The sequence below is a fragment of the Schistocerca gregaria genome, chromosome 1 (genome assembly GCF_023897955.1).
Source record: "Schistocerca gregaria isolate iqSchGreg1 chromosome 1, iqSchGreg1.2, whole genome shotgun sequence".
Classification (NCBI taxonomy): Eukaryota; Metazoa; Arthropoda; class Insecta; order Orthoptera; family Acrididae; genus Schistocerca; species Schistocerca gregaria.
The window spans coordinates 501,554,157-501,575,365 of NC_064920.1; the positions used below are offsets into that span (position 1 = coordinate 501,554,157).

Genomic DNA, 21,209 nt, shown 5'->3' on the forward strand with positions numbered 1-21,209 from the left:
TTGTATCATTCTTCAGTTTCTTACAGATTCATTTGAAAATTGGTTTGCATAGGAGAGCTCTTCAGTGAGGTGTTAACTTATGTGAAAAAAGGCTTAGTTTGTTCGGCTGTAGGTAATTGTGATGATGAAGCTTGTGTCAGGGTTTCATCATGCAATATGAATCTTTATTTCCTTTCAGGTATCTGCAGATCAGCAGACTATACAAGAGGCACTAAATGGACTTGATAAAGCTGTAAAGTCAATGGAAGAAATGGGTCTTGAGAATGATCCTCGTTATAGTCAGCTGCTGGAGCTGAGAAGTCAGTGCACCAGTGCAATTTCAATGCCCGTGTCTCATGTAAGTAATTGTGGTTATAAAGTAGATGTACCAAGAGGCCTGTGACCTTTAGTGACACCAGTGTAGACTTAAATGCATCAAGAGCATATGTTCCATCTGTATTGTTTTGAATTTGTTTCTTGACTAATTTTACATCACTGAAGACCACCATGCATGATGGAATCTGCAGGTTATGATGAATGAGTGAATGAAGAAATTTAAAAATTAATTCTCTCGGTGTTCAGGTGATCAGAAATGCTGATCTCCCAAAAATTCAGTTTTTTTTAACAAGAATATAGAAATGGTATTCTGTAGTAATGAATTAGGTACTAATTTTCTGGGAGGTTGAAATACAGTACAGAACCTTGAAGTGAAACAAAGAAATACAAAATTGTTGTAAATGTAATTGTAAGAATTCTGTAGAATTATGCACTCTCGAATAGATATAATTTTTGACATTGTGAATCTGATTAATGAAGTGTTAGACATAAGTAATAACTTGTCTGTGAGGTGATAACAAAGAAGACGAAGTCATTATTCTGTAAAACTTGGAAAATTTTGGGGAAAAGCTCACATTGCAGCAACCACATTGGTGTGTATAATACATTATAACAACTTCAGATTGAACAGGTTGCTGCATGAGTTCTGTCTACTTTGATTGCTGTTAATGTACACAAATTTTAAAAGAAAAGTCTCATGAATATAAATTGAAAGGAAGCATAGAGCACCTGGAATTTCACAAAGAGACCGATGGGTTGGCTTGTATTTCAGGAGGTGGTGAAGCCATTGTTCTTCTTAGACACAAAAATAAATAGAGGCAGTGCTTACAGCTTTTGGAATCACACCATCCGTATTCAGATTGGGAAACAGGAAGTAATAGGTTATGTTGGAGTTCTGAGGGGTGGCAGTACATTCAGAACCCAGATTAAGAAAAACCAACCTTCTACTTGGTGAAACATTTTTGTTCAGATTTGCCACTTTTTGTCCTCATACACTGTGGCCATCTGTTAACATGGTTTCCTTCTGACCAATCCTTGCACTCCCCTCCCCTCTCCTCTTTTCTACCCTGAAGAAGGAGCCTGTGGTTCTAAAAGCTAGGAGTGCAGTTGTTCTTTTTATGGATGTCTGTCAGAAGTTCTGGGAGTTATCTTTCACTGATATTGATATCTTTGGAGTACACAGGGCTGGTTTCAAATAATGCACTCACCTTCTAGTTGGTCGCTCACCAGTTGAGAACTCAATTTTCGTGGGACAAGAGCTGTTATCCATAAAAAATGAAGGAGTAAGCAGAGGCACCAATATATTACAGAAAAAGTATTGGAAACTTTCACCCATGGATTTCTGAGTTGTGAAGTATCCATTTTGTGTAATACAAGAGTTCAGATATCATACTTTGTAATTCTACCACTACAATATTGGAACAAGTGAAACAAATGTGGTGGTGTTTCTTCTTTTAATCTTTCCCTAGGTGATGATCAGGCTTGGAATTAAATTCCAACTGATCATAGGACTTTGCACAGCTCATTTTGTATCCTACGATCCATTATGTTCTTCGAAACAATGTTTTCAGTCTTTTGAGCGTCATATTGTTAATATGACATCTATCAGATAGTACATAAATCCACAATATCTATGATCACAAGTATTTATTTTATTCAGTGACCAGTGTCAATCACAACGATTATCTTCAGATTGATGTAAAAAAAATTACATGTTTAGGAATAATAGTATTGTGCTAAGCTACCAATAGGCTACTACAAGTAATAATGTGATTCACATTTTCCGAGGTGGAACTATCAACATACCTGTGTCCTTAAAGTTAATGAAAGAGGCAAGTAAAATATACACCCATAATTGGCATTTCACATAGTGTAAAACATGATAAAATTATGATAAACACTGAAGGCCTGTTTGGGCCATCATCAGCACATTGTGCTTACAGCTGCAGTACAAATTGGCGAGGAGGCTTGGCTACTGGGTGCCACTGACCATAAGCACTGTTTACAATGGCGTGTTGCAAAGTCAGGGATATGATCTTTAACATTCTAGAGAAAATAAAATAGAATAAGTTGAAATACAATTAAAAACTATTGTATAAACATAAGTCCACAGTAAAATGTTATTTAAAGTTGTAAATGATAACTTGTAAATAGGTGCCTGTGACATGTACACAGTAAAGTTAATTGAAAGCAGCATCTCAAAACACAAAAAATGCCACATTGGGTTTGCAAAAATAGTGCCAAGAAAGCATGAGCGGTGCAGAGACAGGGCAGAAAACAGATGGACAGAGTCATAACATCATGACATGCAAGAGCAACAACAGCCTGTCATACAGCGATGAAAAATAGGTGTTCAGTGTAAATTTTCTGTATTGATTCATATGTTTTGTCACACGGCATTTGTTATCCCTGTAGATCTCTATTTCTCTCATTTTGCATTTTTAACACCTAGCTCTTCTTTAACTGCATTTCAGCTTATCCTACTTTTTTCATGCAGAATGTTGAAGATAATCTTCCTGACTTTGTAACTTGTCATTTTAAACAGTGTTAACTTTCAGTGACACCTAGCATCCAAACTTTTTTTGTCTTATTGCCGTTCACTAGGTTTGCAGCAGCTAAGTTGTGTTCTTGGCTTATTCTGATGCATAGTGTGCAAGAAGTAACTATTGCTTATTTCTGTAGTCACTCTTGGATAGTTGAGAATTGATCTTCTTTGAATACCACCCATCCCACACCCCAATGTTTGGAAGTGAATTTAATTGTGAAATTAGTGTAATGGGACATTCCAAGGGCATTTGTTATATTACACTATGACCAGTCAGCTTCTGCCTTAACCAGTGGCTTGCCTTACCAAAATGCCTGCTAATTTGCATCACTGAGCCACTGTACCACCTTAAGTTGTATTAAAATAAATACTAGCACTGAACACCCGTGACTTTTGAAGAAGCTTCAGTACTTCAGACATGCACCACTTATAACTGTGGAGTCTAGCTGATCTACTGGGTAAGTGAAAGCTCTTTACTTACCTTTCCTGTAGTAATACTGTTGGCTTATATCGCCCTGATCGAAACCTGAAACTTTCTCCATGATGTACTGGATTACCTTTACCACTCACCTATTTCTTTTGGCCAGTGTGTTTTTAAATGTGTAACCCAATCATCATCATCATCATCATCATCATCATCTCTCTCTCTCTCTCTCTCTCTCTCTCTCTCTCTCTCTCTCTCTCTCTCTCTGTGTGTGTGTGTGTGTGTGTGTGTGTGTGTGTGTGTGTGTGTGTGTGTGTAAAAGATTAACGTATGTCATCAACTTAAGAATCATCTAAGGACATTGCTACTTTTGTTAACTAATTTACACAATACATGTAATAATATGTTACCTTGCATATCGTCAGTTAAATCAGATTAATTGATCATATGACAGTACAGTTTTGTCTAGAATTACACTAAACCACTGTCTGGTTAAATAGTTGTTTACAGGTGCCAACATTCTCAGATTTCATTGTTTCAGAATGTACACAACAACTTAGATAAGCCACCATTCAGTGGAGACCAGGTTTTCCAACTTCGAGCACAGATAGCAGCCTATAGGCTGTTAGCACGTAACATGCCACTTACTGGACACTTGTCAGCTGCTATACAGGGTGTTCGGCAAGGAGGATTTCCTATGCCTGATACAGGTTTGATCAGAAAACATATAAGTTGGCAATATTAAAAAGATGTCATCTACTTATAAGTTACGTATATTGTCTTACATTATGATATTTATTGTGGATTAAAATTTTGGTTGTTATTGATCTTATTAGTTGATGTATCAGTTAATCTTGCAGAATTAGAAAAGTACTTGGATAGTATTTTCCACAATTCTTAAGTTTTATACAATACTAGTACAAAATTTCAAATCAGTTTATCTTGTTCGAATAAGTTATTAGAAAAGTTGTTGCTGTAGTAGGAAATTAATTGCTATTGACTGTGTTAAAACATTGGCTGAAGTTTGCTGTTTACGATAAGAGTACTTTTTCGCCTTTACTGCAGCCATTTACGTTGTTTCCTACATCAACGTAATGTTTATAGTGGCTGAATTGTGTGTGTTTTGGGTCTTTTCCCTAAAAGATGAAGTGCTAAATATTCAAAACACAGGTCAAGCCTTCCATAATTGAGTTACTAGTAAAATGCATTCAAAAAAACAAATGCTGCATATAGTTTCATTCTAAAATATCTGACTTTTGGGAGTGCTTTGTTTACATGGTGTGCTAAAAATTCGTAGGTGTATCGTTCTCCTCTCATAGTGCCATAGTCACACTATCTTTTAACTAATTATCGATTTCCTAGATGAACTTGAAATATCTAGAAACTCTGTAGTTCTTCAAACAGTAGGAACTTTATTTTATACAATAAATAAACATAAAACAAGAAATATATTTCAATTTGTTTGAAAAATAGTATGAAAAGATTGTAAAATGAATGTGGCATTTACTGCTAACTTATTTTGTGTTTACTGTTTGGTATTTCCTAAATGTGTTCTTTAGCAGACACAACTTTTTACAAATTTGGGACATCTCTTAAAAGTGTCAGTGCCTTTCTTTTCATTGTTCTTGCTACTGTTATGGGATTTAATAAGTTGCTGCCTAAAGTAGAACAAACAAGTAAGATCATTAACAATCATCTGCAGAACTGCAGATTCCTGCCCCCCGCACCCCCCCACCCCCCTCCCCTCAGTATCTGGAATCTACATCTACGTCTACATTGATACTCCACAGTCCACCTTATGGTGCTTGGCAGAGGGTACCCAGTACCGCTACTAGTCATTTCCTTTCCTGTTATCCTTACAAATAGAACAAGGCAAAAATGACTACCTATATACCTCCATATGAGCCATAATTTCTCATATCCTATTTTTGTGGTCCTTACGTGGAATGTACGTTGATGACAACAGAATCGTTCTGCCTTCAGTTTCAAATGACGGCATCTAAATTTTCTCAATAATGTTCCTCGAAAAGGATGTCGCCTTCCTTTCAGGGATTCCCATTTGAGTTCCCAAAGATTCTGTAACAGTTATGTGTTGTTCAAACCTACCAGTAACAAATCTAGCAGCCTGCCTCTGAATTGATTCGTTGTCTTCCTTTAATTCGACCTCATATGGACCTCAAACACTCGAGCAGTACTCAAGCGAGAAGAGGTCGCTCTAGCAACCTATGAGTGATTTTCTGTACAGATGAACCACACTTGCTATAAATTCTTCCAATAAACTGAAGTCTACCATTTGCCCTTCCTACCACAATCCTCATGTTTTTGTTCTATTTCATATTGCTTTGCAACATTACACCCAGATTTTTAAACAATGTGACTGTGTCAAGCAGTACACTACTAATGCTGTACCTGAACATTACAAGTTTAAAATTATAAAGAATGTAGCAACTAGTTGTGGAAACACAATTTATTTATCTTCTTGCAAATCGATTTCAACTGATATCAGTCATCATCAGTGCTAAAACAAATACAGGATACAGGGCATAAACAACAATGCTTTAACAAACAAAAAATTGACAATAAAACATAGTTACATCAATTACAATATATACAGATGTCTGAAATTAAAATTCAAACTCATAACATACCATTTTTCTAACCGACACATGCCATAAGTAGAAGTACTGTCCTTGGCAGATTTCTATCATGAAGTGACACATCATAGGTCAACACTTCAACAAGACAACATGAGGTGGTGCCACGTTGCAATAAGTGCCCTCTACATAAAATGAAAAAAGTAATATAAAATATAAAAAAGTAATATAAAATATAAGACAAGGGCTAGTAGAAATCCTTGGGTAACTGAAGAAATATTGATGTAAATAAAATAGAAAGAAATATTGAATTTAATTGACGAAAGGAGAAAATATAAAAATGCAGTAAATGAAGCAGGCAAAAAGGAATACAAATGTCTCAAAAATAAGATTGACAGGAAGTGCTAAATGGCTAAGCAGGGATGGCTAGAGGATTAATGTAAGTATGTAGAGGCTTATCTCACTAGGGGTAAGATAGATACTGCCTACAGGAAAATTAAAGAGACCTTTGGAGAAAAGAGAACCACTTGTATGAATATTAAGAGCTGAGATGGAAACCCAGTTCTAAGAAAAGAAGGGAAAGCAGAAAGGTGGAAGGAGTATATAGAGGGTCTATATAAGGGCGATGTACTTGAGGACAATATTATGGAAATGGAAGAGGATGTAGATGAAGATGAAATTGGAGATATGATACTGCGTGAAGAGTTTGACAGAGCACTGAAAGACCTAAGTCGAAACAAGGCCCCGGGAGTAGACAACATTCCATTAGAACTACTGGCGGCCTTGGGAGAGCCAGTCCTGACAAAACTCTACCATCTGGGAGCAAGATCTATGAGACAGGCGAAATACCCTCAGACTTCAAGAAGAATATAATTATTCCAATCCCAAAGAAAGCAGGCATTGACAGATGTGAAAATTACCGAACTATCAGGTTAATAAGTCACGGCTGCAAATTACTAACATGAATTCTTGACAGACGAATGGAAAACTAGTAGAAGCCGACCTGGAGGAAGATCAGTTTGGATTCCGTAGAAATGTTGGAACACGTGAGGCAATACTGACCCTACGACTTATCTTAGAAGCTAGATTAAGGAAAGGCAAACCTATGTTTCTATCATTTGTAGACTTAGAGAAAGCTTTTGACGATGTTGACTGGAATACTCTCTTTCAAATTCTGAAGGTGGCAGGGCTAAAATGCAGGGAGCGAAAGGCTATTTACAATTTGTATAGAAACCAAATGGCAGTTATAAGAGTTGAGGGGCATGAAAGGGAAGCAGTGGTTGGGAAGGGAGTGAGACAGGGTTGTAGCCTCTCCCCGATGTTATTCAATCTGTATATTGAGCAAGGAAACAAAAGAAAAATTCGGAGTAGGTATTAAAATCCATGGAGAAGAAATAAAAACTTTGAGGTTCGCCGATGACATTGTAATTCTGTCAGAGACAGCAAAGGACTTGGAAGAGCAGTTGAACGGAATGGATAGTGTCTTGAAAGGAGGATATAAGATGAACATCAACAAAAGCAAAACGAGGATAATGGAATGTAGTCGAATTAAGTTGGGTGATGCTGAGGGAATTAGATTAGGAAATGAGACACTTAAAGTAGTAATAGAGTTTTGCTATTTGGGGAGCAAAATAACTGATGATGGTCGAAGTAGAGAGTATATAAAATGTAGACTGGCAATGGGAAGGAAAGCGTTTCTGAAGAAGAGAAATTTGTTAACATCGAGTATAGATTTAAGTGTCAGGAAGTCTTTTCTGAAAGTATTTGTATGGAGTGTAGCCATGTATGGAAGTGAAACATGGACGATAAATAGTTTAGACAAGAAAAGAATAGAAGCTTTCGAAATGTGGTGCTACAGAAGAATGCTGAAGATTAGATGGGTAGATCACATAACTAATGAGGAGGTGTTGAATAGGATTGGGGAGAAGGGAAGTATGTGGCACAACTTGACTAGAAGAAGGGATCGGTTGGTAGGTCATGTTCTGAGACATCGAGGGATCACCAATTTAGTATTGGAGGGCAGTGTGGACCGTAAAAATTGTGGAGGGAGACCAAGAGATGAATACACCAAATAGATTCAGAAGGATGTAGGTTGCAGTAGGTACTGGGAGATGAAGAAGCTTGCACAGGATAGAGTAGCATGGAGAGGTGCATCAAACCAGTCTCAGGACTGAAGACAACAACAACAACAATATAAAATACAAGCAATAAGAAATATCAAATGACAAAAAAATTATACAGTGATGGTAACTGATGAATTGATGATACCAATTTAAACAATTACAACAAGTGAAAATGTCTGAACATTGTTGGTCAGATGATAACAACAAATTAAATATAACATCAAAAGACAATCGTCAAAATTGTAAGAAGAGATAAACTCTCTAAAAATATGATTCCATTTACACAAATCAATTACCATCACTGTATAATTTTTTTGTAATGTCATATTTCTTATTGCTTGTATTTTACATTACTTTTTTATTTTAAGTAGTGGGCGCTTATTGCAAAGTGGCGCCACCTCATGTTGTTTTGTTGTAGTGTTGACCTATGATGTGTCACTTCACGATAAAAATCTGCCAAGGACCGTACTTCTACTTATGGCATGTGTCAGTTAGAAAAATGGTATGTTATGACTTTGAATTTTAATTTCAGACATCTGTATACAGGGTGGTCCATCTATAGTGACCGGGCCAAATATCTCATGAAATAAGCATCAAACAAAAAAACTACAAAGAGCTAAACTAGTTCAGCTGGAAGGGGAAAACCAGATGGCGCAATGGTTGGCCCGCTAGATTGGGCTGCCGTAGGTCAAACCGGTATCAATTGCATTTTTTAAAAATAGGAACCCCCATTTTTTATTATATATTTGTGTAGTACGTAAATAAATATGAATGTTTTAGTTGGACCACTTTTTTCGCTTTGTGACAGATGGCGCAGTAATAGTCACAAACGTATAAGTATGTGGTATCACGTAAAATTCCACCAGTGCGGACGGTATTTGCTTCGTGATACATTACCCATGTTAAAATGGACCAGTTACCAATTTTGGAAAAGGTCAATATTGTGTTGATGTATGGCTATTGTGATCAAAATGCCCAATGGGCCTGGCTATGTATGCTGCTCGGTAACCTGGATGACATCATCCAAGTGTCCGGACCATTCACCAGATAGTTACTTTATTTAAGGAAACAGGAAGTTTTCAGCCACATGTGAAACGTCAACCGTGACCTGCAACAAATAATGATGCCCAAGTAGGTGTTTCAGCTGCTGTTGCGGCTAATCCGTACATCAGTAGCAGACAAATTGTGCGAGAATCGGAAAACTCAAAAACGTTGGTGTTGAGAATGCTACATCAACATCGATTGCACCCGTACCATATTTCTATGTACCAGGAATTGCATGGTGACAACTTTGAGTGTGGTGTACAGTTCTGCCACTGGGCACAAGAGAAATTATGGGACAAAGACAGATTTTTTGCACATGTTCTATTTAGCGACGAAGCGTGATCATCAACAACGGTAACGTAAACTGGCATAATATGCACTATTGGGCAGCGGAAAATCCACGATGGCTGCGAAAAGTGGAACATCAGCGACCTTGGCGGGTTAATGTATGGTGCGGGATTATGGGAGGAAGGATAATTGGCCCCCATTTTATCGATGGCAATATAAATGGTGGAATGTATGCTGATTTCCTACGTAATGTTCTTCCGATGTTACTACAAGATGTTTCACTGCATGACAGAATGGCGATGTACTTCCAAAATGATGGATGTCTGGCACATAGCTCGCGTGCTGTTGAAGCGGTATTGAGTAGCATATTTCATGACAAGTGGATTGGTCATCGAAGCACCATACAATGGCCCGCATGTTCACTGGATCTGATGTCCGAGGATTTCTTTCTGTGGGGAAGTTGAAGGATATTTGCTCTCGTGATCCGCCGACAACGCCTGACAACATGCGTCAGCGCATTGTCAATGCATATGCGAACATTACGGAAGACGAACTACTCACTGTTGAGAGGAATGTCGTTAAACATATTGCCAAATGCATTGAGGTTGACGGACATCATTGTGAGCATTTATTGCATTAATGTGGTATTTGCAGGTAATCAAGCTGTAACAGCATGCCTTCTCAGAAATGATAAGTTCACAAAGGTACATGTATCACATTGGAACAACTGAAATAATATGTTCAAACGTACCTATGTTCTGTATTTTAATTTTAAAAACCTACCTGTTACCAACTGTTCGTCTAAAATTGTGATCCATATGATTGTGACTATTACAGCGCCATCTATCACAAAGCAAAAAAAGTGGTCCAACTAAAACATTCATATTTCTTTACGCACTACACAAATACGTAATAAAAAATGGGGGTTCCTATTTAGAAAAACGCAGTTGATATCTGTTTGACCTGTGGCAGCGCCATCTAGTGGGCCAGCCATAGCACCATCTGGTTTCCCCCTTCAAGGTAGACATGTTTCGTTCTTTGTAGTTTTTTCATTTGACGCTTATTTCGTGAGATATTTGTCCCGGTCACAATCATTGGACCACCCTGTATATTGCATTTGATGTAAGTTTGTTAAATCAGTTGTTGTTTATTCCCTGTCTCTTGTATTTGTTTTAGCACCGATGATGACTGATATCAGTTGTAATCAATTTGCAAGAAGATAAATAAAATATGTTTTCGAGATTGGTTGCTACATTCTTTATAATTTTACATTTGTTACAAGTTTGTTTTTCCTACTAATCCACATTAACTTACAGAAATTTTGTCTAAGTCATCTTGTATCTTCTTACAGTCACTCAACTTTGACATCTTATTGCACACCACAGCAACATCAGCAAACAACCACAGATTACTGCCCACCCTGTCTGCCATATCATTTATGTATATAGAGAACAATAGTGATCCTATCACACTTTCCTGGAAGCGCTCATGATGATACTCTTGTCTGGAACACACATGATGATACTCTTGTTTCTGATAACCACTCACCATCGAGGATGACATGATGAATTCTGTAACTCAAGAAGAGTCTTTGACCCACTCACATATGTATGAAACTATTCCATATGCTTGTATCTCCTTTAACAGCCTGCATTGAGGCACTGTGTCACACCTTTTCCGGAACTCCAGAAACATGAAACCTGCCTGTCGCCCTTCATCCATAGTTTGCAGTATACCAGACAAAAGATCAAGCTGAGTTTCACATCAGCGGTACGTAACCATCCTGACTGGCGGTCATTAGCTTGGCAGTATGAAGAAAATGTATTGTATTCTAACTGAGAATATGTTCAAGTATTCTGCAGCAAAGCGATGTTAGTGATATTGGTCTGTAATGTTGTGGGTCCATTTTTTTGCCCTTCTTATAAAAAGGATTTACCTGTGCCTTTTTCCAGTCACTTGGGACTTTGCACTGTGAGATTCACAATAAAGGCAATCTAAGCAAGGAGCCAATGCCATAGACTACCCTTTAATGCACTTAGTAGTACAGAGAGTAACTCCAGTGTGAGTTTCATTTCTATTTGGCTGTTCATACTTTATTGCATTATTCATACAAAATAAATGTTTTTTCACATTAGTGTTTTTGTTCCATTTGCTAATCTGTAGTCACATATCTTACATTCTCAGGCATGGCTGCGTGCACCCCCAGGACACAGTCGATCTCCTCAGCCACAGCATCAATACCTGCAACAGGAACAACTGCTACGGGAACGACACCTTCATCAGCACACACTTCAGCATCAGCTCCAACAGGAGCCTCTTCTGCTTCAACACCAAATGCTCCTCGTGCTGCTGCCACTGGCCAGTCACTTCCTCATCAGAACCGTGTGACTCCTGTCAGCAAACCAGTTGGCATAGATCCTCTTGTGCTGCTTAATGAGCGGGAAAACAGGCTAGTAGTCTATTTATTTGTATGTGTGGTGTTATTTATTTATTAACTAATATTTAAATAATTGGTATGATAATAGCCTAGTTAATTGGTTATTCACAAGTGTATTAAGTCATTTTTTATTTTTTTTATTTATTAATTTTTTTGCGATCAGATTGTAGTTAGAAAAATATGTATATTATCCGTTTGTGTCAGATCCTTAATTAGCATTTTATTACTATTTCAGCTTAGGTCAATCTCCAACATTTGTTGTGATCAGCTAAGACATATATTTCCCAGTTGAATTTATTCACAGAAATGAAAAATGGAACCAGTAGGGATAAGTTACAATGGCATGGAATTCGGTCAGTGAAAATTGTTGACAATTGCTAATCCTGCTGTGTAATGAATACTTTGTGACAGTGGATATTTGTACAGGACTGGGATTTGTTCCAAATCTACTTATTAAAGTTTGAGTTGGCCCTGAAAGTGACCTAGGTTGCTTAATGGTTCAGGTGATTACTTGCAGTAAGCAAGAGATTTAAGTTCAAATCCCAAATTGGCACAAATTTTTGTTTGGCACAACATATTCACTAAGGTTCGTGTTAGCATTTGCAGAACAATTAAATATCTGTGATTACCTCTGCTGAAAATTTTTATGGGTTTTACTTTTTTTCCAAAAGCTACAAGGGGAAATTGGAAAATAAGTTTCCCCTGTTGACTGTGGGCAGAGTTGTGTGGTATGGGCAAAGCGGAGGCTAGCTTCTCAGTCTTTTCATGGAGCAATGGAGAGAAGGTGCGTTTTGGAGTCGTGGTCAAAGGCAGAAGTGAGAGCTGTTATCTGCTATGAATGGGCACGTAGTGTATCAGGAACCGAAATTCATAACCTCCTTGTTGATGTGTGTGGGTCAAGTGTGATGTTGAGACAAATGGTGTGGAGATGGTGCCAGCAATTCAGTGATGGACATCAGCAAGTGCAGGACATACCGAGATCTTGACGGATGCATGTGGCCACTACAGATGCAAATGTTCAAAAGCACTCTGTCTGCAGGTAAAGTGCTACTTACCGTTTTCTGGGACGCCAAAGGTGTTTTACTGCTGGACTTTCTAGAGTATGCAACCATAAATACTGTGCTAATCTGTTGAAATTGAAAGAGGTGATTCGGAAAAAGCGGCCTAGCCTTCTCAGATCTGGCGTTCTGCTGTTGGATGACAATGCGGGACCACACATGGCGACAGCAATGCAAAACCATATTGCAACTCTTGGTTGGGAGCGCCTACACCATCCGCCTTGCAGTCCGGATCTCGCACCAAGTGGCTTCCATCTGTTTCCTGCTTTGAAGAAGACTCTCGGTGGAAGGTGCTGTGGCAGCAATGCTGATGTTAAACAAGCCATTCAATGCTTTTTCCGAATTCAGTGCCCTGATTTTTTTCCTGGAAGTCTTTTTGAAGCTTATGAAGTGCTGTGATAAATGTCTCAATGTACTTTTCCCTTCATACACAACTCTGACCACAGTTGACAGGGGAAACTTATTTTCCAACTCCCCCATGTACTTAATGATCATTGACTGCTTTGTAAAACAGATTTCACCTTACAGTGGAGAGACGGGTATTCAGCTTTTTATTTTTGTAAATTGTACTGCGTTATTAATTGTTGATTAACAATGGATGGTGTGGTGTATTATATGACTACATTATAAGTTGGCAAATGTTCGAAATCAACCTGTTCATCATCTTTTTTGTCTTTCCATGACGTACCATTCCTTATCATTTTTATGATTTCAACAACAGCTAATGTGACAATCCCTGAAGTAGAGTGAATTGTTCACCATTCTCCTACACAAATGTGCACACATATGGAACTGTGATTTAAATAGTCACAAATAAAATGGCAAAATTTCTAGTTTTACAGATCATACTCAAATCTTTTGAAATAATAAATTAATACTGACATTTAAGATTTAAACAAATTAAAGCAATAATAAGGTTTTAGGAAACAGGTACAATTGAAATTAGATGAAAGATAGTTGCATGCCTGGACAACTTGAGTATAATCAGATTTGAATGATGTGAGGGTACTGTGAAAGGCAAAATGCCATGAAATAAGAGGAAAAATGACACCAGCAAATTAAGGGGAAAAAACTGGAAGATGCCTTTGTAGGAAATGGAAGGAAACTATTGAGAGGAATGATAATGAAGTTAAACAACTGGTGAAATAGTGGAAGTGAGAGGAGAGAAAGATGGCACAAAATAAATCAAATCGAGTATTTATTCGAAAGCTCAAAATATTCTAAGCCAGATTCATTGTTCAGAGTGAAATATGAGTTGGACAACATATTTTCTTCTTGGAAGTTAAGAGGCATTTTGCTCTCACAGAGCAGTGTCTGCCACCTTATACATAATCACTATGAAATGTACACTTATACTGTATGTACAACGCATTGCCAGAATGTGTCGGGGACAATAAAAAGTAGAACTATTAAATTACACATTTTATGTGCAATTTACATGTGCATTTAATTGTATTATCTTCAGAATAGTGTCCATTGGACTAATTCTCATGTATTGATGGAAATAGTTTTTACAGTTGCCAAAAGTAATGTTGCATAATTCCTGCGGAAAGTTTTGTTTCACCTCTCCTATTCCGTGAAAATACTTCCTTCCTGGAGTTCTTTTTATTGTAGGGGCAGGAAAAAGTTACAAGCGGTGGAAACCAGGTGGATATGTTGGGTGTGAAGCAATTGTTACTTTTGTTTTCCTCCTCCATCCAAAAAACTGCCTGTCACTCAGGGCTGTGTGACATAAGAGGAGGGGGAGGAGTATTATTATGGTGGAGTAGATTATCTCAGTGCAGGTATTTTGTATAGTGCCTCATATTTTCCTTTTAACATTTGAGGGCAATAATATTGGTTAATTGTTGTACCTTGGGCAACGAATTTGTGTAGACTTATCTCCTTTATGCCTAAAAATAAATATGTTAGTTTTTGCCTGTTTTGTTTTCTTCGATTGTGGCAGTGAAGCAGCTGCCATCAGCTTGGTTGTTGCTAGGTTTCTGGGTCTTATGTACATGATTTCCATTGTTAATATCTGGAATGAGGCACAGAACTTGATGTTGGCATTATTGGAAATAAGGCCTACCTGTTACGCAAAACACTGTTTTTTCATGTGACCGAAAGGTATTTCTGCACCATCATGAGTGGGTTTCATTTATTGAAATTTATGAACTTTGAACATATTTTGAGTGATAGCTTAAGTACAAAAATTAAGCCTAAAGAACAATATTTGGCAAGTTAACACATCACTTTATGTTTGAACAAAATTTTGTTGTACCAAGATATTCCATGTATATATTTGCTATTACTTATGTTTTGTTTTGGCAGATTCATTTTCTTTTGCATTCCTGTAAGTTACTGAGAAGCACACAGAAATAGTACACTTATTTTCAGAATTTTTTTTTGTAATGAATTCTTTTCATTTCTCTGAAACACATTGCAAACATTGTTGTCGTGTGTCATATCCCAGTCAGTGTTCAGCAGTTATTCTGAAGTGCTCTCTCTCTCTCTCTCTTTGTGTGTGTGTGTGTGTGTGTGTGTGTGTGTTCCCCCCCCCCCTCCCCCCCCCTCCCCCCCCCCCCTCTCTCTCTCTCTCTCTCTCTCTCTCTCTCTCTCTCTCTCTCTCTCTCTCTCACACACACACACACACACACACACACACACCCTGTTATGTGTGTGTGTGTGTGTGTGTGTGTGTGAGGGGGGGGGGGGGCTGTTGCTGTTTGTATTGTCTTTTGAATAAAATTTTTGTGTTAAGTAGTTTGCCTCTTGTTTAGTGTAGTGTATCCATTTATAACCTGTTTTCCTTCTGCATGTGGAAGTTTTCATCTATTCTTAGTTTTTGGTATAGGCTGTGGATGGATTTATGTATTTTTAAATCTGTTTCTATTGTAGTTGGGTGAAGCTGTTACTTCTCAGAGCCCTGAGGTGATCTGAATATCTTGTTTTAAAGTTCCTGCATGTTTGTCATTTGTACACTGTCCGAGAAGTGTTCGATGTGAGTTTTTATATACCTGATCTGTTGAATTTATAGGTGGATGCTTATTGTGTTCTGTGGTTTTTCTGTGTTGGGTTGTTTGTCCTTTATCCTATTGGAACTCCTTATTTCTTTAATATGTTGTCTGTTCTTTGAACAATTTTGTTGTTATGTGAGTATGTTTATACTGTTATGGGTGAGAATCTGCCTTTCAGTTTTTGTAGTGACCACCATAGATTCCACACGCACAATCCAGGTGTTCAGTTGTATGGCACAACTCATGTCAGAAGACGCTAGTACTGACAGAGACCTCCACTCAGCTCGGGCTCACCTAGTCTCATTCTCAGTTATTTATTGACATTTGGCCTACGTGTATCGGGCCAGTAGTGCAATCACTCCGTTGCAACTGTCTTCTTGTACCAATATTCTAGAAGTAATAAAGTGTTGAGTTTGTTATTATGTGTGTGTTCTTGTACATACTTTTGTACGTGTGTTGTTGCCCTGTTATGTCTTGCATGTGCTCATTGTCGGTGCATTATGTTATGCGTAGTAGAAGGTCTTCTCTGTTTACAGACTTGCTGGTTTAGTTTCTCTGTCATATGAGCATCATAATCATTTTCCACTGCTATTTTTTTTTTTTTTTTAATTGTGTTCAATTCCTGAGTGTAGTTTCGTTTGCTTATGGGTGTTCTGTTTAATCTGTGGAGCGTGAATCTCAAGCTTGCTTGCTTTGTGTGCCAGTGGGTGATTAGATAGATTGTGGGTGGTGATGCACATGGTTGTTGGTTTCCAGACTATTGTGAAGTCATGAATGACGTGTATCTTTTGTATGGTGAGTGCCAGAAAATACAGTGTGATGCCCATTTCTAGTACAGACAGAAATGTTTGGACATATTTGGGTGTATTTATTTTGTTATCTAGCTTTTTTGATGTGTGTGTGTGTGTGTGTGTGTGTGTGTGTGTGTGTGTGTGTGTGTGTGTGTATGTGGTTTTGTCAATCAGGCATTTATGTCATTGACATAACAGTACCAGTATTTAATTTTGCAAATATTTGGATAGGTAAAAACCTACTCACCAAGCGGTGGCAGGAGACCACACATTTGAAAGGTATTACAGTTTTCAAGCTTTCGGAGCCAGTGGCTCCTTCTTCCAGCAGTAGGGTTGAAGGGAAAGGAAGAGGGGCGAAGGAAAAGGACTAGTGAGGGCTCGGAAAAAGGGTTTGAGTTCATTAAAGTCATCAATAGAGACCTACCGGATGGGATGAGAAGGAAAGACTGATTGTCGGGGACTGTACCGGTTAGTATTTGTAATTTATTTTTTATTATGTGTCTGAACACCTTCTTCTCTAAGTTGTTCATGAATATGTTGGTTAGGAGGTCACTAATCAGTGAACTCATCGGCAATCCATGTGGAGAATAAAATTCTTTGTTGAGCACTAAGTAATTTTGTGCTGTTATAGACCTAAATATGGCTGTTATTTCATCATGTATGTGTCTTGTATGTTTCCTTGTTGTTCTTGTGCAGGTATACATTGATGTAACATCAGATGATATAGAGCTTAGACACAGAGGTGCTGAAACATGAAAAAACAGTGTTTTGCACAGTAGGTGGACCTTATATCCAATAATTTTAACTGCAGACACAGCAAATACGAGGGTAGTAAATCCAAATGATGAATATGATGTTAGTATGTTGAACTGTCATGTCCACAACCAAAAAATTGCTGATTACATGAAACAGTCTTTGCAAAAATAAGCACTACAACCCAGCTGACATTTCTACAAGGATGGTTATTTGTCATCTAATTCAGAATAGTGTATAATAGATGTACATGCCTAGAGAACCTGTCACCTTTGCTGTTGATATTGTGGCTGTTTGACTTTAAAGAATGCTAGTCATCGGGGAAGTTCATGGACACTTGGTGCCACAGTTGTTAGTAATTATTTGATATGGGTGGTGCAGGGGTAAATGTTGGGATGTTAGGAATTATTATCAGTGCCAATTCTCCATCAATGATTCTTTCTGTAGATATTGAGTGTGCACATGAAAGTTGTGAGTGCGGTCACTGGAAACATGTCTACTAGAGTGACTCATTCTGGTTTCTGTGAGAGCAGTCAGTTAATGTAGGTTTAACATTGAAGCTTAGCATTTGTGTGTGTGTGTGTGTGTGTGTGTGTGTGTGTGTGTGTGTGTGTGTGTGTGTGGTGCTTGTTTTCAAGTCAGAATTTGTGCATGATGCATACAGTGATCTGCCAGAACATTATGACCACCTACCTAATAGCCGGTATGTCCGGCTTGGGCATGGAAACAGTGGCAACGCATCATGGCATGGAAGCACTGAGGCCTTGGTAGGTCTCTGGTAGGTATTGGCACCACATTTGTCCACACAAGTCACCTAATTCCCACAAATTCTGGAGTGGGAGGGGGGTGGGGGGTGATGAGGTCTGACATCATATTCAGCCACACTCAGATGTGTTCGATCGGGTTCATTCGGCGAGTTGGGGGCCGGCACATCAACTGGAACTAGTCACTCTATTCCTCGAACCATTCCGCCATACTCCAGTTTTGTGAGATGGTGCATTATCTTTTCGAAAAGTTTGTCTGCCGTCGAGAAACATGGTTGTTATGAAGGGTTGTACATGGTGTGCAACCAGTGTATGATACTCTTTAGCTGTCATAGTGCTGTGCACGAGCTCTACTGGGCCCATCCCCTCTACTGGGCCCATGGATGCCTATATGAATGTTCCCCAGAGAATAAAGGAGCGACTGCCATCTTGTCTCTGTACCACAGTACACGTATCGAGGAGCTGTTTCCCTTGAAGATGACAGATTTGCTCCCTCCCATCAGCATGATGAAGTAGTTATATTGGGATTCATCAGACTACGCAACGCTCTGGACTGCGCCACCATCCAGGGCCAATGGTCATGTGCCCTCTCCAGTTGTAGTTGCCGATTTTGTAGTGTTAACATTGGCACATGCATGTGTCGTCAGCTGCAGAGGTCCATTGTTAGGCGTGTTCGGTGCTCTGTGGGTTCGAACACTCTTGTACTTTGTACAGCATTAAAGTCTGATGCTAGTTCCACCACAGTTCGCTGTCTGTCCTGTTTTACCAGTCTGCCCAGCTTACGACATCCGACATCTGTAATGAGGGGTGGGCCAGCCTACGACATCCGGCATCTGTAGTGAGGGGTGGGTCACTCTACGATATCCGACATCTGTAATGAGGAGCAGCTTCCCAGTCCCACGATGTCTGGATGTGGTTTCACCACATGTTGAAGACACTCAGCACAGTGTTCCTCAAGCACCCAACAAATCATGCAGTTTCTAAAATGCTCGTGCAGAGCCTCTGGACCATCACAATCTCCCTTTGGTCAAACTTAGGTAGATTGCACACTTTCCCAATTCTACACATCTACAGCATGCTTACTGATACTACATGCACCAATGCTCACTGATACTACATGCACCATATGTTGCGTGTCTGACTAGCAGTTACTCCTCGTCAGATGATGCCTGTATCACGTGGATGGGTTTCTATCAATAGTATGTTGATGGTCAAAATGTTCTGATTGATCTCTCAAGACAGATACCAACCAAGGTGATAGACTGATTAAGACACTGGAGATGTATTTGACAGGAATGTACTTCAAATCCCTGTCGAGCCATCTTTTGGTATTGGTTTCAGAAAAGCATTGGCTGCTGATTACTTTGTACTGTTACATTTCTGGCTATTAAAACTGCAAAACCAGAGAGGATAGCTAATAATGAAATTTTACTTATATACATATACAGTATGGATTGGATTGGATTGGATTGTTTGGGGGGAAGAGACCAAACAGCTAGGTCATCGGTCTCATCGGATTAGGGAAGGACGGGGAAGGAAGTCGGCCATGCCCTTTCAAAGGAACCATCCCAGCATTTGCCTGGAGTGATTTAGGGAAATGACGGAAAACCTAAATCAGGATGGCCGAACGCGGGATTGAACCGTCGTCCTCCCGAATGCGAGTCCAGTGTGTTAACCACTGCGCCACCTCGCTCGGTTTACAGTATGGTATAATTCAGTTTGTAGGTACGGGTTTGTCATTCTGAGCTGCTTCATCTCGATACCAGAATTCATTGATCATAGCTGCTGGTGAATTGCAGTGTACCAGTCTCTCAGCAACCCATGATCAGATATTTTCTGTGGGTGAGAGATCTGGATAATGTGCTGGACATGGCAATAGCAGAACACCCTTTGCTTCGAAGTAGGTCCAGTACAGCCAACATGCAATATTCTGTTGAAAGATAACATCAAAGAGACCTTGACGTTATGGCATAGTCTCTGGCCTTAAGGATGCTAGGATGTCAAATGGGAAGCTGGAGGGACACCATAGGACATTTTAATTTCCACTGTCTATACTTCTACAAATAAATTCATAAAACTTTGTCACCATGACCAGGAAGGATTCAGGATACTCATAACAGTGGAAGTTCAAAAACATAACAAAGTAATAATTTTACACGTGAAATTTCATCATTTTTTTCACTTACTATTGGTTGCTTTTATTGCTATAGGTACACTTTTCTTCATAAGTAAGAGAAGTTTTCTCTGAATTTTGCACTATTTGTTAAACACCAACTCCTTAATGCAAAACTCTAGAATTTTCCAAATCTATTATAAACTGTGGTAAAAATTGAGGTAATTAACTATAAAATTTGAGTTTTTTCTAAATATGAAGTTTAAAATGTAATAGCTCATTCTTTTTTCACAAATTAAATAAATTCTAGAGTTTTATACACTTGTAAGTATGGTTTGTATGTCGTTCAAAATTCATCGAAGACTCTCTCTTACTTATAAAGAAAAGTGTACCTACAGCAAGAAATGTAGCCAATAGTAAGTGAAAAAATGACGAAATTTCACATATAAAAAAATTATTTTGTTATGTTTTTGAACTTCCATTGCGATGAGTGTGACTCCTGAATTCTTCCTGGTCATGGTGACAAAGTTTTATGGGTTTATCTGTAAAAGTATAGACAGTGGAAATTAAAATGTCCTGTGGTGCCTCTCCTGCTCCAAGTTGGCCCATTTGACATCCTACCCCCCCCCCCCCCCCCCCCCCGAAAACACTTTAGCGAGCACATTTTTTGTAACAACTCAGTGAAGGCAATTTGTTTGCTATTCTATTAGAAATGTTATCAACTGACTATTTATTTTTTGATAATTTCATTTTTGTAATTTAGGACAAAAAACTATGGTGGTAAATGGATTTCCCACATCCCTTTTGCGTGCTGTTACATTGTCAGTATTTTCCACTGGTGTTAGAGTTTACTTACGAAATGTGAAAACAGTCCTTGAAACTTCATCACACAATGAAAGTATGAACTGATACAGCTCATAATAATGTATATTGCAGAGGTGAAGCACTGTGTTCCAACAATAGT

At 38.5% G+C, this 21,209-nt stretch overlaps 1 protein-coding gene across 3 annotated transcripts in view; it reads left to right on the forward strand.

Moving 5' to 3' along the window:
* The window catches only part of LOC126354066 (ATP-dependent helicase brm-like), a 203,153-nt gene that overhangs the window by 13,353 nt on the left and 168,591 nt on the right, over positions 1 to 21,209 (forward strand). For all 3 annotated transcript variants that reach the window (XM_050003445.1, XM_050003454.1, XM_050003438.1), the window contains exons 3-5: positions 179 to 337; positions 3,826 to 3,994; positions 11,518 to 11,782. In XM_050003445.1, coding sequence (XP_049859402.1) covers positions 179 to 337; positions 3,826 to 3,994; positions 11,518 to 11,782 — 593 coding nt within the window. The remainder of the gene's footprint in view (positions 1 to 178; positions 338 to 3,825; positions 3,995 to 11,517; positions 11,783 to 21,209) is intronic.